The 16,800-nt window shown below is 38.5% G+C and overlaps 1 protein-coding gene across 1 annotated transcript in view; it reads right to left on the bottom strand.

Annotated features, from left to right (window-relative positions):
• LOC101906567 (ATP-binding cassette sub-family C member 4-like) overlaps positions 1-16,800 on the bottom strand; it is a 378,587-nt gene that overhangs the window by 77,085 nt on the left and 284,702 nt on the right. The window contains 6 exon segments of the mRNA XM_025000155.2: positions 674-829; positions 12,884-13,075; positions 14,133-14,233; positions 15,188-15,214; positions 15,217-15,297; positions 16,587-16,706. Of these exon segments, the coding sequence (XP_024855923.2) occupies positions 674-829; positions 12,884-13,075; positions 14,133-14,233; positions 15,188-15,214; positions 15,217-15,297; positions 16,587-16,706 (677 nt within the window).

Raw genomic sequence — 16,800 nt, 5'->3', positions numbered from 1 at the left:
ATATTTTTGAAATTAGTTGTCAGTTGCTTCATTTGCTATTATTTTCTCCCATTCTGAAGGCTGTCTTTTCACCTTGCTTATAGTTTCCTTTGTTGTGCAGAAGCTTTTAAGTTTAATTAGGTCCCATTTGTTTATTTTTGCTTTTATTTCCAATATTCTGGGAGGTGGGTCATAGAGGATCCTGCTGTGATGTATGTGGGAGAGTGTTTTGCCTATGTTTTCCTCTAGGAGTTTTATAGTTTTTGGTCTTACGTTTAGATCTTTAATCCATTTTGAGATAATCATCTTTAAAAAGTTAACTTTATTTCCCATAGCAAAATTCCATCAGTAAGACACAACCTGTGTTCCAGTGCTAAATCATTTATCATATTGTTCTCAGAATTGTGTGTTATCAGTGGATAAGATTGTGGCATCTGGCAAAGTTTTGAGTCTAGAAATCTATCTGGATAAGTTATTAAATCACATATATACAAACCAAAAGAACAGACAACAAAACCTGGTTTCTGATTAAAGTATCTGTTGAAAATACCTGCTGTTAAAAATATGCTCTACTGGGGTGGGGAGGGGGTGGAATATTAACCGTTTCATTCATTTTTAAAATCAATCAAATTAAAAGCAATTAAACTTAGATACTGGATTAAAAGAACATGTGAGAATATTCTGATGTACATACTTGAGGTATGATTGACATTTTCTTCCTTAAATCATGAAGTCCAATTTCGGTTATCAAGATCTTATCAATCCAAACTCTACCTTCAGGCTCTGACAATCTAAAGAGGGCAGCAATGAAAGAACTTTTTCCAGCTCCTGTTCTTCCCACGATGCCAACCTGTGAAGAGATCCAGAAGGGATTAAGAACTAACAACATGCAACAATCCTGGGAGAAACCCTGGTGCTTGAAGTTGAACTTTAAAAGCTCTATATTGAATATAGTCTATACATTTTTCAACCATGGCACTATTGACATTTTTGTTTAAATACTTCATTGTTATGGGGTGGGAGGCTGTCCTGTGTATTGTAGGATGTTTAGCAGTAGCCATGGACTCTACCCATTAGAGGCCAGAAGCACCCCTAAACTGTCAACCAAAAATGTCAGACATTGACAAATGTCTTCGGGTTGAGATCCCCTGGTCCAAAGAAGAGTTAAAAATAACAGAATCATTCTACATAGTTTTGGAAGTTTTGACCACAGCAATCAGAGCAGAAAAAGAAATAAAAGGAATCCAAATTGGAAAAGAAGAAGTAAAACTCTCACTGTTTGCAGATGACATGATCCTTTACATAGAAAACCCTAAAGACTCCACCAGAAAATTACTAGAACTAATCAATGATTATAGTAAAGTTGCCGGATATAAAATCAACACACAGAAATCCCTTGCATTCCTATACACTAATAATGAGAAAATAGAGAAATTAAGGAAACAATTCCATTCACCATTGCAACAAAAAGAATAAAATACTTAGGAATATATCTACCTAAAGAAACTAAAGACCTATATATAGAAAACTATAAAACACTGGTGAAAGAAATCAAAGAGGACACTAATAGATGGAGAAATATACCATGTTCATGGATTGGAAGAATCAATATAGTGAAAATGAGTATACTACCCAAAGCAACTTATAGATTCAATGCAATCCCTATCAAGCTACCAACGGTATTCTTCACAGAGCTAGAACAAACAATTTCACAATTTGTATGGAAATACAAAAAACCTCGAATAGCCAAAGTGATCTTGAGAAAGAAGAATGGAACTGGAGGAATCAACCTACCTGACTTCAGGCTCTACTACAAAGCTACAGTTATCAAGACAGTATGGTACTGGCACAAAGACAGAAATATTGATCAATGGAACAAAATAGAAAGCCCAGAGATAAATCCACACACATATGGATACCTTATCTTTGACAAAGGAGGCAAGAATATACAATGGATTAAAGACAATCTCTTTAACAAGTGGTGCTGGGAAATCTGGTCAACCACTTGTAAAAGAATGAAACTAGAACACTTTCTAACACCTTACACAAAAATAAACTCAAAATGGATTAAAGATCTAAACGTAAGACCAGAAACTATAAAACTCCTAGAGGAGAACATAGGCAAAACACTCTCTGACATACATCACAGCAGGATCCTCTATGACCCACCTCCCAGAATATTGGAAATAAAAGCAAAAATAAACAAATGGGACCTAATTAAACTTAAAAGCTTCTGCACATCAAAGGAAACTATTAGCAAGGTGAAAAGGCAGCCTTTAGAATGGGAGAAAATAATAGCAAATGAAGCAACTGACAAACAACTAATCTCAAAAATATACAAGCAACTCCTACAGCTCAACTCCAGAAAAATAAATGACCCAATCAAAAAATGGGCCAAAGATCTAAATAGACATTTCTCCAAAGAAGACATACAGATGGCTAACAAACACATGAAAAGATGCTCAACATCACTCATTATCAGAGAAATGCAAATCAAAACCACTATGAGGTACCATTTCACACCAGTCAGAATGGCTGCAATCCAAAAGTCTACAAGTAATAAGTGCTGGAGAGGGTGTGGAGAAAAGGGAACTCTCTTACACTGTTGGTGGGAATGCAAACTAGTACAGCCACTATGGAGAACAGTGTGGAGATTCCTTAAAAAACTGGAAATAGAACTGCCTTATGATCCAGCAATCCCACTGCTGGGCATACACACTGAGGAAACCAGAAGGGAAAGAGACACGTGTACCCCAATGTTCATCGCAGCACTGTTTATAACAGCCAGGACATGGAAGCAACCTAGATGCCCATCAGCAGATGAATGGATAAGAAAGCTGTGGTACATATACACAATGGAGTATTACTCAGCCATTAAAAAGAATACATTTGAATCAGTTCTAATGAGATGGATGAAACCGGAGCCTATTATACAGAGTGAAGTAAGCCAGAAAGAAAAACACCAATACAGTATACTAATGCATATATATGGAATTTAGAAAGATGGTAACAATAACCCTGTATGCGAGACAGCAAAAGAGACACAGATGTATAGATCAGTCTTATGGACTCTGTGGGAGAGGGAGAGGGTGGGGAAATTTGGGAGAATAGCATTGAAACATGTATAATATCATGTATGAAATGAGTCGCCAGTCCAGGTTCGATGCACGGTACTGGATGCTTGGGGCTGGTGCACTGGGACGACCCAGAGGGAGGGGAGGGGAGGGAGGAGGGAGGAGGGTTCAGGATGGGGAATGCGGGTATACCTGTGGCTGATTCATTTCGATATTTGGCAAAACTAATACAATATTGTAAAGTTTAAAAATAAAATAAAATTTAAAAAAAATAAAAATAACAGAATCAATCTACTAGCAACAAAAAATCAGAAGTTCCATAAGAAATAAATCTTTAGTTTTTATTTCTACTGTCTGCATATCTTGAACCTTGAGAATTTTGTGGATAATTTCATAGAGATATCAACAAATCAAATCAGAACTGTTACATATACATATGTATACATTTTCCCAGAGTTCTATTATTTAAAAGGGCTTATTCTCTGGGCTTCCCAGGTAGTGCTGGTGGTAAAGAACCTGCTTGCCAATGCAGGAGATGTCAACGATGAAGTGGTTCAATCCCTAGGTTGGAAAAATTCCCTGGAGTAGGTAATGGCAACCCATTCCAGTATTCTTGCCTGGAGAATCCCATGGACACAGGAGAATGGCAGGCTAAAGTCCATAGCGTCGCAAAGAGTCAGAAACGACTGAGCGACTGAGCACACATATATTCTCTGATAGAGAAACTAAATCACTTCAACGTATTAAATGCCTTGGTTATGTTCTGTCTTGAAAGGAATCATTTTAAAATTGCAAAATACTCATCTCAGTGTCTTGAAACAGTAGCCAGTACGCAAAACACATATAATAAAATCAACAACAACACAAACAACATTTGCTATTTATATGGAACCTCTCATCTGAACAGTTCAAAAGGCATTTTACAAACCAATTAATACTTATAGTTAAGCCTTGGAAAGATATATGTCAAGTATCAGTCTGGTTATTTAAAACCAAGGCATAAAGAAATTAGTACATTAAAAATAAGATCAAAGAATCACAATAATGCAGGTAAAATGCTGGTTAGGAATGAAACTGTATTATAAAAGTTGGCTTTTCACTGTGTGCTATAAACATGCATGCAGAGCACAATATAAAGTAGCCTAGACATGGGAGCAAACTAAATGTCCATTAACAGAGGAATCGATAAAGAAGATGTGATACATATATAAAGGGAATACTGCTACTGCTGCTAAGTCGCTTCAGTCGTGTCCGACTCTGTGCGACCCCATAGACGGCAGCCCACCAGGCTCCCCCATCCCTGGGATTCTCCAGGCAAGAACACTGGGGTGGGTTGCCATTTCCTTCTCCAAAGGGAATACTACTCAGCCATAAAAAGTCATGAAATGTTACCATTTGCAGCAACATGGATGGACCAAGAGATTATAGTAAGTGAAGTAAATCAGACAAAGGCAAAGAAAATATCATGTTATCACTTACATGTGGAATCTTAAAAAAATGATACAAATGAACTTATTTACAAAACAGAAAGAGACTCACAGACATAGAAAACAAATTTATGGTTACCAAAGGGGAAAGTGGTGGGGGAATAAATTAGGAATTTTGGAGTAACATATACACACTTCTTCTGGAGGAAGGCATGGAAACCCACTCTAGTATTCCTGCCTGGAGAATCCCCATGGACAGAGGAGCCTAGCGGGCTACAGATCATGGGGTCTCAGAGTCAGACACAACTGAGTGACTAAATATAGCATAGCGCATACACATTACCATATATAAAATAAAAAGGTCCTACCCTATAGCTTCCCTGGTGGTTCAGATGGTAAAGCATCTGGCTACAATGTGGGAGACCCGGATTCAATCCCTGTGTCGGGAGGATCCCCTGGAGAAGGAAATGGCAACCCACTCCAGTACCCTTGCCTGGAAAAATCCCACGGATGGAGGAGCCTGGTGGGCTACAGTTCATGGAGTCACAAAGAGTAGGACATGACTGAGCAACTTCACTTCACCATATAGCATAAGGAACTATACTCAGTATTTTGTAATAATCTATATGGAAAAAGAATCTATACATCTGAATCCCCTTGCTATACACCTGAAAGTAATACAACATTGTAAATCAACTATACTTCAATAAAAATAAATAAAAGCAGGTATGCAGAAACTGGCTTTTTTATAGCAATGAGCTTGCATAACTGCAGATTCCTTAGTGAGAGCTTCTCAAAAGATGATTTTCTCTCTATTTAGGAATTTGAATTGATGATGTGCATAAGACATGCTTTCAATCATTTGTAAATTAATTCAGTTAGTAAATTTTTATTTTTTTATTTTATTTTTTAACTTTACAATATTGTATTGGTTTTGCCATATATCAACATGAATCCACCACAGGTATACACGTGTTCCCCATCCTGAACACTCCTCCCTCCTCCCTCCCTGTACCAACCCTCTGGGTTGTCCCAGTGCACCAGCCCCAAGCATCCAGTATTGAAAATTCACAGCTTTAAACAGAGAAGAATTAAATCTTTCTGAGCACTGATTATATTCTGGGAACCTTACATATTTTCTCATTTGAATACCTTCAAAATTCCAAAGCTTAACCTATAAGATCAATAATGGCACTTCAAAAAGGAATTTATCTTTAGAGAGATTACATGTAAGAAAAGTAGCTTTAGTTGATTTATCTTTGTAGCCAATTTTCTATCTTAATTTTTTTAACACTGATGGGTCATTTTCTGCATATAGGTAGGTTCTTCTGCATACATGAATAGCTCATATATTCTCTGTACAGGCTGATCTGGGCAACATGGCAGGTTCAGTTCCAGACCACTGCAATAACATAAGTATTGCAATAAAACAAGTCACACTTTTTTAGTTTTCCCATCTATATAAAAGTTCAGTTCAGTTCAGTTCAGTCACTCAGTCATGGTATGCTATACTATATTCTGTCATGTGAGAATAGTGTTACATCTTAAAAAACAGTATTAGTATCTTAATTTAAAAAAACTTTATTGTTTAAAAATGCTAACTATCAACTGAGCCTCTGGCAAATTATAGCAGCAACATAAAAGATCATTGATCACAGATCATAACAAATATAATAATATAATAAGTTTGAAATATTGGGAGAATTATCAAAATGTGACCAAAAGACATGAAATTAGCAAATTCTGTAGGGAAAATGGTACTTATCCACAAGTTTGAGGCAGGGTTGCCACAAACGTTCAATTTGCAAAAAATGCAGTATCAGTCAAGCACAATAAAACCAGGTATCCCTGTATTTCTGGGTGTTCTCATATGTGAATCAAAACATATCAGGACATAGGTGAGAACTGTGTTGTAAGAATGTGTGTGAGCAGGACTATAAACTACAAACTCCAAAAAGAAGAGTAAGAAAAAGGCAACTCAAAGAAAATCTGGCCTGGGCTATTTCTACCGTTCAGTTTTCAAAGCTATGTCTGGAAGTCTTTACCAGGTCACCAAAGGGTTTTGCTAAGTGCCTGTGGGGAATGTCACCAATATCGGTAATTTTACATTCCTAAATCCAAAGGTACTTGGAAACAGTCTTACCTCAGCTTTACAACTGCTCCTTTTTGTTTTTCCAACCAGGCCAGGTTTGGTCTCTGACAACCACACCAACTTGTTGACATCTGCCCCCGGATCTATTTCCATACTGATACATTGAACTCCACATGATTAACATCAAATGCCCCCACAAAACAGCCACTTCTTCTGACTTTCCTACTTTAATCTCATTACTTCTTTCCCAGGCTCAACTGTCCACTTTATTTCCAGTTTTCCCTGATTCCAGCATGGTACCAAGGCCTACAGATTCTATACCTGCAATGTTTCATGACTCAATCCCTTATTTTAATGACCATAATCATTATGTGAGTAACAGGCTGTGTTAGCTTTTAAAAAACCAAACAAATCTTTTTGTTAATCATAATCAATGCAAATAAATCTAGAAAGTAAATAAATACTAGTCATCACCCCTGCACGCCAATAAATCCATTCCTAAGATACTGATGTATTTTCTTTCTGGATGTCTGTGTGTCTATGTGTGTGTATGTTGAAGACAAAAACTCATTAAAAAAAGAGATATGAACATATTGCAATTTGTTTTCATTTAATATTCACTAAAATATTTATTTTAATGACTATATAATATTATAGTATGTGTGATAATTTATTTAATAAACCCCCTATTGGTGAATATTTAGGCAGTCTCTAATATTTTGCTATTATAAATAACTGTGTGTTAAATATCCTTGAAGCCAAATCTTTGCAAACAACTGTCATTATTTTCTTAAGTTCTCATATGTGGAATTGCCAAGAAACAGGTATGAACATTTTTAAAGTAGACTCTTAAGTACTGCCAAACTACCTCCAGAAATATGATAGCAATTTCTACTTTCAGCTGTTTCCCTGCACATTCACAAACCCATGTGTTATAACTTAGTTTTAATTTACATCAGTTTGATTTCAAAATGTGGTATCACATTCCCAGGACATCTTCCTGGAGGCACAAGAGTTCCTGTCTCCCTGCCTCTCACGTCTGCCCACTCTGGTGCACATGCTCTCACTTCTCAGATTAACCTCACGAAGGCCGGTTCTGTGCCCATTGCTCCACCCCAGGATATCTGACCTCTCCATTCTTCACGTCTATGAGTCAGTTTCCTTGGGGTCACTAGGTAGTTGTGGAGTTGGACATGAAAGTGTGTTATACATCTGATAGTTCACTTAACTGAATACTAGGTGCCTAGGTCTTCATTCACAGAATCAGAGCATCATGTTTTGCTTATGTCCCACTTACTGGAATGACTTTCATATACATTTCCACCTGCTAAAATTCTAACCACAAGTCACTAAAGCCTCTCTTACCTGTGTAATTCCTTGGAAATTCTGTACTTCTCCCCTCATGGGGGTTTGTTTAAACCCTAACAGATGTTATACCATCTTTTAATAAACTTCCATAAAAGTTCTTACAAAGTTAATACAGCCTTTTTCTTATTCTTCAACTGGACTGTATATGTTGACAGTATGATCTGCATTGGATTTGCCTTTGTATTACCTATGGTGTCCTGTGCAAAAGAGGCTTCTGTAGGGAGCTGAAGTTTTTAACTCAGGCTGGAGAAATGTATGAAAGATCTATTACTATATTGTCTAGGAATGTGATAAGCTGGACAGAGAAACAGACACAGCATAAGGATTCTATAGCCATAAATACAATTGCAAATGGCTAAGCTCATTTTCATGAGATAGTTTATAAGTAAACAAAGCATAAGTGATTATGGCCATTTTACACCTTATGAAAATGACAGCTATCTTTGTCCAAGCATGTACTGCATGCTGATCTCCATGCTGGGTGTTTTATGTATGTTATGTTGTTTAAGTTGTACAACTACCTTAGAGATTAGGTCCTGTCACCTCCATTTTGCAAAAGAGACGATCAAAGTTTAGTTAGATTAACTAGTCCACCTGAAATAATAAAGTTTTTAAGTGTGTAAGGATGGGACTCATTCCACATATGTCAAGTTCTTTTCCATTCTGCTGATGGCCTCTTTATCACCTGGTTGGCATGACTCCCTATTATGTCCCTCTGGCTAACTAGAACAGAGAAAGTGGGGAGAGGTGTAGCCACAGTTAAAGGAACAGACCTAACATGGAGATCCTATGGCCAGAGAGTTTAAGCAAGTTATGGATACGGGTGACTATAAAGTAGTGGGTGGGACAAGAAGGACAAAATCTCTGAACAAAGAGAATGACTGAGATCAGGTGGGCAGGCTGTAAGTGGGAAAAACCAGCACCTACAGGTGGGCTGGGGAAGAACCCTGCAGCTAAGTGGGACATAAGGTTTCCCAGGAAACAGGCCAAACAGACTGCAGGCACTGCTTAGGGCAGCAAGACTCATTTTTGATCCCATTAGGTGGTGAAAGAGCTGCACATACACTGCTGTGCAGGGCTGTCTCTGATTCTAGGTCCAGGCAGGACTGAGCCTGTGGGAAATCCCTCCAGTCCCTGCAGGAGGCTGGTGTGGGGAAGGCTGGAGCAGGATGAAAACTGCCTGTAATGAAGACAGACTCACTGAAAAGATGCAAAGAAATGCAGTGGAATCACACAGTCTTAGATTATAATGTAAAGGCATGATTTGCAGAATATAAATATGAATCTGTAGGGTGGTAGGTGATACAGAACTTTCTAGAGTCTCATGCTCAGACACAAGAGGGGTTTGGGTGATTCATGAGCTCAATTTCAAACTGTCAAAGAATGTTTCATGGAAATTATGGGTTATGAGTCATCAAACACTGTCTATGGGAGAGAAAGGACTTTACTAGGAGGTCTTGTTCAAATTTGATGCTGAGTCAAGAACTCTGGATGAGAATGGGATTCTTCATCTCTAAGAAGCTCCAGGAGATGCAGGTGCTGTTGACCCTGGCACCACAGTCTGAGTCATGAGGAATTAGGAAGCTGGTAAAGAAAGTGGGACAATTTGGGAGTGGGGAGAGGAGTTGCTGAGGAAATAAACAAGGAGAAAATGTAGGAAACTAACATATTTGTACATTATATCAAGGTCTAGTAAGCATCTATTAAAATGTATTATCTAAGTAACAACTCTGAGCAAGAAAAAAATATAACAAACCAATATCAGTCTACTTCTAGAGCTGAAAAATGCTTTAAAATAGCCTAGGACTCTCTAAAATGATCAAATAAACCATCAAATCATCTAAATGAAAAACTCAACCCAGGTTCAATATCTACACAGGAAGCCTAAGGTGCTATTTACCTCATTTTTAGCTTGCTATTTCTTCTATAAATTAGAAACCAGCATAATACCTATTAATTTTTCCCATTTACCCTAACTTCCAGGAATTGGGACAGCAGAGGAAATGAGGGAGAGAATAAAGCCCAATTTCTGCTGGTCTGGCTCACTCCCAGCAACCTCAGTCAATCAAATCCAACACAAAAGGGTATCCAGGAGTGACGGGGCCTGGGACAAGTGAGCAGGAGAGGAAACCTGAGGATGTACACAGGTGGTGTGAAATCACCTCATGAACATGCTGCCTGGTTATAATCTTTAAACACAGAAATGAAACTAATGGTGATACTGTGAGTGGACCATGACACAAATCAAAAGTCAAGTAACTGAAGTTATTAACTCAGTCTCCAAATTCAATCATCCCTCAAACATTTTAGAAGCTCAGATAGTCCTATGATTTGAGAATTTTAAGGTAGAAGAATACAAATATGTTATGTCCCTAAGATATAGATAATTCATATTTGATGTCTTTGGGCAAAATTTAAGACAGGAGCAAATTGACAGAATTATGTTTATGATGAGAAATCTGATGGACATACTTAACTGCTAGTAAGCAAACATCACCTATGGTGATTTTAAGGACAGGATTGCATCATGAGGTACAATTACTATTTTCCCAACCTACACTGAAACTGGAAATACTTAGGAGCAAGTTTTTGCCATGTGACTAACTGAAGCTGCTCTCTGGACTGTAGCCCGCCAGGTTCCTCTGTACATGGGGATTTTCCTGGCAAGAATACTGAACTAGGTTGCCATGTCCTCCTCCAGGCCTTGGATATCATTTGGGCATTAAATCTAATATTCTTTCATGTCACAAGGGCTTCCCAGGTGGCGCTAGTGGTAAAGAATCCTCCTGCCAATGCAAGTAGAGGTAAGAGACCTCTGTTTGATCCCTGGGTTGGGAAGACCCCCTGGAGAAGGAAATGGCAACCCATTCTAGTATTTTTGCCTGGAAAATCCCATGACCAGAGGAGCCTGGAGGGATGCAGTCCATAGCGTCACACAGAGTCACAAGGGTATCATTCATTAAATATGGCTACGGTCCACTAGGTAGGTCTGAGGTAGATAGAGATTTAAACAGCAGTTCCTAAAGTATTTAACACATCTAGGAAACTGGTTACTTACAATGAGTTGCCCTGTGTGTATGTTTTGGTTACTGGTTACACTTATCCATGTATTATTCACTCAACCTCGCAGCCAGCAGTCCCTCAGCACTCTGTGTGCCCTGCAGAACACTTTCTGGGGAACAGAGCTAAAAATAAGATGTTCCCTGATCTTTAGAAGCCTTAGGGTATTCTGGGATATAGACTCAAATTACAAAGCATGTGACGATGCTTTCTTTTATTTTAATTGTGGTAAAATACATATAACATACACTTTGCCAATTTAACTATATTTAAATTGACAGTTTAGTCTTAAGTTTTCATATTGTTGTGCAACAAACCTCCAGAATACTTTTTGCCTTTTATTCTTTGTCTTGTAGAACTTAAATTCTATACTCATTAAACAATAACTCCCTACTTCCCATCCCTCTGTCCTTGGTGACCATCATTCTACTTTCTGTGTTTAGGAATTTGACTACTCTAGGAACCCCATAAAAGTAGAATTATATAGTATTTTTTTCTTGTGTGTCTGGCATATTTCATTTAGTATGATGTACTCAAGGTTTATCCATGGGTCAGAAATTCCTTCCTTTTTAAGGCTGAATAATATTACATTGTATGGATCAGGGAGAATCTTCTTTTTAGCTCTGTTCCTCAGAAAATGGCATTCTGCAGGGCACAGAGAGGGTGCTGAGGGACTGCTGGCTGGGAGAGTGAGTGAGTAACATTTTATTTATCTATTCACCTGTTGATGGATACTTGTACACACGTGTACAATAAATGCTATCTTAAGGGTATACAACATTAGGAGGAATTGGGAAGCAGACACATTAGAATTAACTCAGAAAATGAGGAGGCTTTAACCAGAAGATGACAGAGGGGAAGGGTCTCTGAAGTAGAGAGGGCCATGTGTGCACATGGGAAGCAGGGAGGATGTGGTACTTTAGGAGAATCTACACACAACCTGAGTGTTGGGGAGTGTGTGAACATGAGGACTTGAGGCTGGAGAGGTAGGTGGGGAAGAGATGCCTACTGCCTTGTCTGTTCTGGTTTAGTCTGTTCTTCAAGACTCTGCCCTGGTCCCAGCTGAGAGCCTCAAGATGCATGGAAAAGGAACATCACTTGCAAACATGGGTGCTGACAGGACCAGGTCACAAGTCTTTCTACCATCTTCCACCTGGAATCTTCCCTGCTCCTCTTGGTTTGCTTTCATCAACTCTGATTGAGTCTCCAGACTCTGCCTCCATGGAGGGCTCTGGTTTTTCACCCCTGACTGATTCTGGGCTCTTCTCTGGTGGTCTCTGAGCTGGCCACACAATCCCTGCTAGAATGGATCTAGGGCTGCCCTATGGTTCCAGCAGCAGCTCGCCCAGTCCAGTAAGGATCAGATCTGTGCTCAAGAAAGAAGCAGTCTGTGGGCGCAGGGCAGGAGGATGACAGTCGAGTGTGGGTTAATGGAGGACAAGTCTACGGGAAGGCTCAAAGAACAGAGGAGGAGGCCATAGCTGAAGGGCATCAGAGGAAGAAGAGAAGATTTCAGAAATACAAAGAAGAATGGATGGGGAAAAAAGGAGATATTGGAGAGTTAAGAGACAGTGAGTCAAGGCTGACTTCTCAGAATCCACATGAATAATCAGGTGTCAATATAGTGTCCTGGGTCAGGCTAAGTTATAGTTCAGGAGCTCAGGACCCTCCAACCACCATGAGGGAGTTCACAACAAAGGGAAAGAAATACTGGGATCCCCATCCCCTGGTCAGTTTTCAAGAGAGATTCACCTGTGGTGTCATTGATCTAATCTGCACCCATGAAGAACAAAGAGTCCCCCCAGCACACACAAGAAAGTCAACAGCAGATGTGGCACTAAATCTTCAGCTGAATTTTAAAAAGGCAAATGGCTTAAACAAACCTTTTCTCCTGGTTTAATGTCTGTTGTCAGATCCTTCAATACCAGAGGCCCATCTGAGCTGTACTTGAAGTTCACATTGCTCAAGGCAATCATTCCATTGTTGGGCCAGTCTGGTGGTGGACGAAACTCGAGTTCCCAGGGTGCTTCTTGCTCAAGCTCTATATATTCTATCACTCTTTCTACTGAAATCATCTGAAACATATATGACATCATGTGGGTTAGGAGCAGAGGGTTTTATTTATGGATGTTCAGAGACTGTAAATAAGGTGTTCTGTTTTTATATCTTTATATCTGCTTTTTATATGGTTAAGAATATTCCAGGTCTTAGTATCTGTGAAGGACTGAAGTAGGAGTGTGATGACTCCTTTGATGATTTGCAAACTTATTCATCATCCTATAACAGTTTCACTTAGGGCTGCTTCCTTCAGCATTTTATTAAAACTAAAAGAATTAGATAAATGAATGCAAAGATTTTATTTATTCACTTTCCATATCTAAATAAAAAGAATTTTGTCAAAGAAAAGAATATATATGAACACTAATCAGTGGTTATAAAAGGGCCACGTGTTATAGAGGAGTAGAACTGGATGGTCATCAAACCTCATTTTAATAATTTCTCACTTTCTACTCTATTAGAAGAGAGAAATGCAAATATTGCATTTTTATTGTTTTTCTCTCTTTGGGACAATATGCAATACTCAAAGGAGAATATAATTTAAATACTGACCAAGGCCTCCTAAACAAAAATAACTTATCTTTGATAGCACATTCAGAGAGGTGGCTTATTCTACCAAAAAGGAGGGATAGCAGCATATTCAGGTGTTTAACACATACAAGAATAAATGCTAAAATGAGGCAGGGACAGCTATCTATCAATTAAACAAAGAACTACAAAATATTGAATTCTTCTTTTACCAATAATGAGCAATTACCAGTTAAGAAACAATAATAAACAACCTGTCCCCAAACTGGTTTATATTCTCTCCAACATTTCAGAACCTCCCTCCTACAGAGACATTTATTACATTTGAAGACAGTTTGTGATGAATAAAAACCTGCTGACATGGCACACATAAGACTGAGTAAAAGATATATTTTTTTACATTAGCTTTAAACAGATAGAGGAGGATATAAAAACCTCTGTAAGCTAGATGTAAAAACAAGTTTTAATATTTTACATAAGAATTCCTTTTACACTTTTTAATGGCAAGAAGTAGTACAAGGTTAAGAATGTTAAGATAAACATCACCATATTCTCAACTTCAACGCTTAGCCTGATGCACCATGGGAACACCACCATGACGTTGAGGGCATAGGACAGTATCAGGCCAAGCTGCCCGACATTCAAAGCTAAATGAGGAAGAAGAGGGGGGAAAAGTCAGTCCTGTTTTTGACCTTGAGGCCAGTTCCTTCTATCACTTTATTAAGCTAACTCCTTTATAATATTTAAATCATTAACATATAATGACAATATTACTTATACTTTTACTATCATTTGATTGAGTCCACAATACAATTAAAACCTCCCTCGCCAAAAATTAAAACCACTATGAATTCAGAAAGACTTAAATGAACTTAATCTCAACATTGTCAATATACAGTAGACAATGAGGAATAATGTTATTATTAAGACTTTTGTCATTGTGGTTTCAAGAACAATCAAGCAATGTCACTTTGTATGTCCAATGCAACCATAGTTGGAAACCATGAAAAACAAGGCAATGGTTTCTAAAAGCCAGTGCTTTTAAAACTAAAATAAAATTCTCATTGTTCCATATTAAAGACTGTGATTCAATATTGTTCTTATAGAATATTTAGGGCTGGTAAATTCATGACATTTACACCAACACCTGCTCATCTGGTACCCAAACAGCGATGAGGATGGTGTCCTTTGCTACAGAGAATCTTTCTCATCCTCGTGCACCAAGCACCTACAACCAAGACACCCAAGTAGCCCTAAAGCCAAAATCTAAAGTCCTAACTTGGACAAAAAGCTTTACGGCAAATTTGGTTCTCTCCATCCAACTACTAAACACTACCAGGAAATTTCTAAGGTCAGCTTGCTATCGCTGAGTAGACATCAACTCATTCAAAGAAAGAGAAAAGAATAAAAGGTCCCAACAAGACCAAATGACCTCTCTACATGGGCCACACTGTGGAATCACATGCTGCAAATGCTTTAATACAATTCATTAGAACCAAACTGTACTTGTTAGACAAGGCAGCAAGAGTTTAATATAATAACTATAAATACAGCTATAAATTTTAATCACACCATAAATAGTTATTTACACCCATACTTACTTTGTGAAAGAAGCAGGGACCCAAATCAACAAGACAGATGAAGATTAAATAGATGATATCCAGATGCAAAGAGAACCATCGGGTTATAGTCAAAAGCAAGAACCAGGCCTCTGGATTTGTGAACCATAATAAGCATAATGAATAAGTTAGAAAAACCATGTTAACTGCTTTGAACAAGAAAGACCATTTTGCTCAGTTGAGCTACAGAAGATTTTTACACAAAGTAGGGTGGCAAAGTTATACACCCAAGGAACATAAGGTTCCAAAAAGCTGTTTTGATACCAGATAATATGGGACACAGAAGAATCAAGCCAGGGACTCTGTGGAACTATATTTAATAACTTGTAATAATTTATGATAGGAAATTATCTGAAAAAAAATGCACATATAAAACTGAATCATTTTGCTGTACATCTGAAACTAACATACTACTGTTTATCAACTACACTTCAATAAGAAAAAAATTCAACTCACAGGTTATAAACAGTAATATGATCACAATGGAGAAAATGGAAAAATGGTCTCATTGGTGCGTTTCCTACAGTGCTAGGCCTCGACGTGAGGCTCATCCTCTCTCAGGAGCAACTGTTCGCAGCTTTCTGACAGCAGAGAGCACAGCTCACACTCTGTTTTCAGCACCTCCACCTTACTACAGGGCCCTGCACAGTGTTTATTCTTAGGAGCCAGTGTCTATACAACCATGAGCTAACTGGATCTGCATGTGACTTTCAAAATGCCATTTTATCTTTAAGATACAATAAAGATTGGAGAGATGGGCCAGGATTTTACAGATCTAGAGGGAATTCTGAAATTTCTACTTAGAGAAAAATATTACCAATATTCAAAATAATATTAACCAAGTGAGTTAAAAATCTGTTAATTAGATAATGATATATCTCAATGAAATCTGCTGCCCTGCATGCTCTGAAAAGAGAGTTGACAAACGATAGCCTGTGGGCCAAGAATGGCCATCACGTGCTTTTGTAAATAAAGTTTTATTGGAACACAGTCATGTGCTTTTGCTGATGTATTATCTTTGCCTGTTTTTGTGTTACAACAGCAAAGTTGATAAGTTACAACAGAGATAGAATGGCACACAAAGTCTAAAATATTTACTATCTATTGTTTGAAAAAAAAAGTATACTGACTCCTGTCCTAAAGGGACAGAAAGCTATAGGACTCCGTGATGGAAGGACAATGGAAGTCGGTCTGGGGAGAAGGGGGAAAAGGGGAGCACAGACGGGGTTCTGAGAGGAAGGGGTGGGGGAGCAGGTGTGCAAAGGGGAACATGAGGCAGCACAGAGAGAGGTGCTGGCCAGCAAGACCACCTGAGAGGGGGGTCAGGCCTCAGACGACAGCATATCCCATCCTTTGAAATCATCTCCAGAAACTCACAGACCTGAATGCAAGTCCTGGTGTGAGTCGAACAGTTCCTGAAACCTCTGCTCAGCTTTGTACGCCCGGATGGTCCAGAGTCCTTGGAGAGAAGATGCTAAGTGGGAAAACACTGGGCTCTGTGCTGGGGAAGCAGAGACAGACACATGACAGAGAAAGTCAGGGAGGCTGGATGCAAAGAAACCCATAGCCTTCCGTGTGCTGTGATTGCACGTTCT

Source organism: Bos taurus, chromosome 12 (assembly GCF_002263795.3).
Source record: "Bos taurus isolate L1 Dominette 01449 registration number 42190680 breed Hereford chromosome 12, ARS-UCD2.0, whole genome shotgun sequence".
Classification (NCBI taxonomy): domain Eukaryota; kingdom Metazoa; phylum Chordata; class Mammalia; order Artiodactyla; family Bovidae; genus Bos; species Bos taurus.
This window is presented reverse-complemented; position numbering and strand designations above follow the sequence as displayed.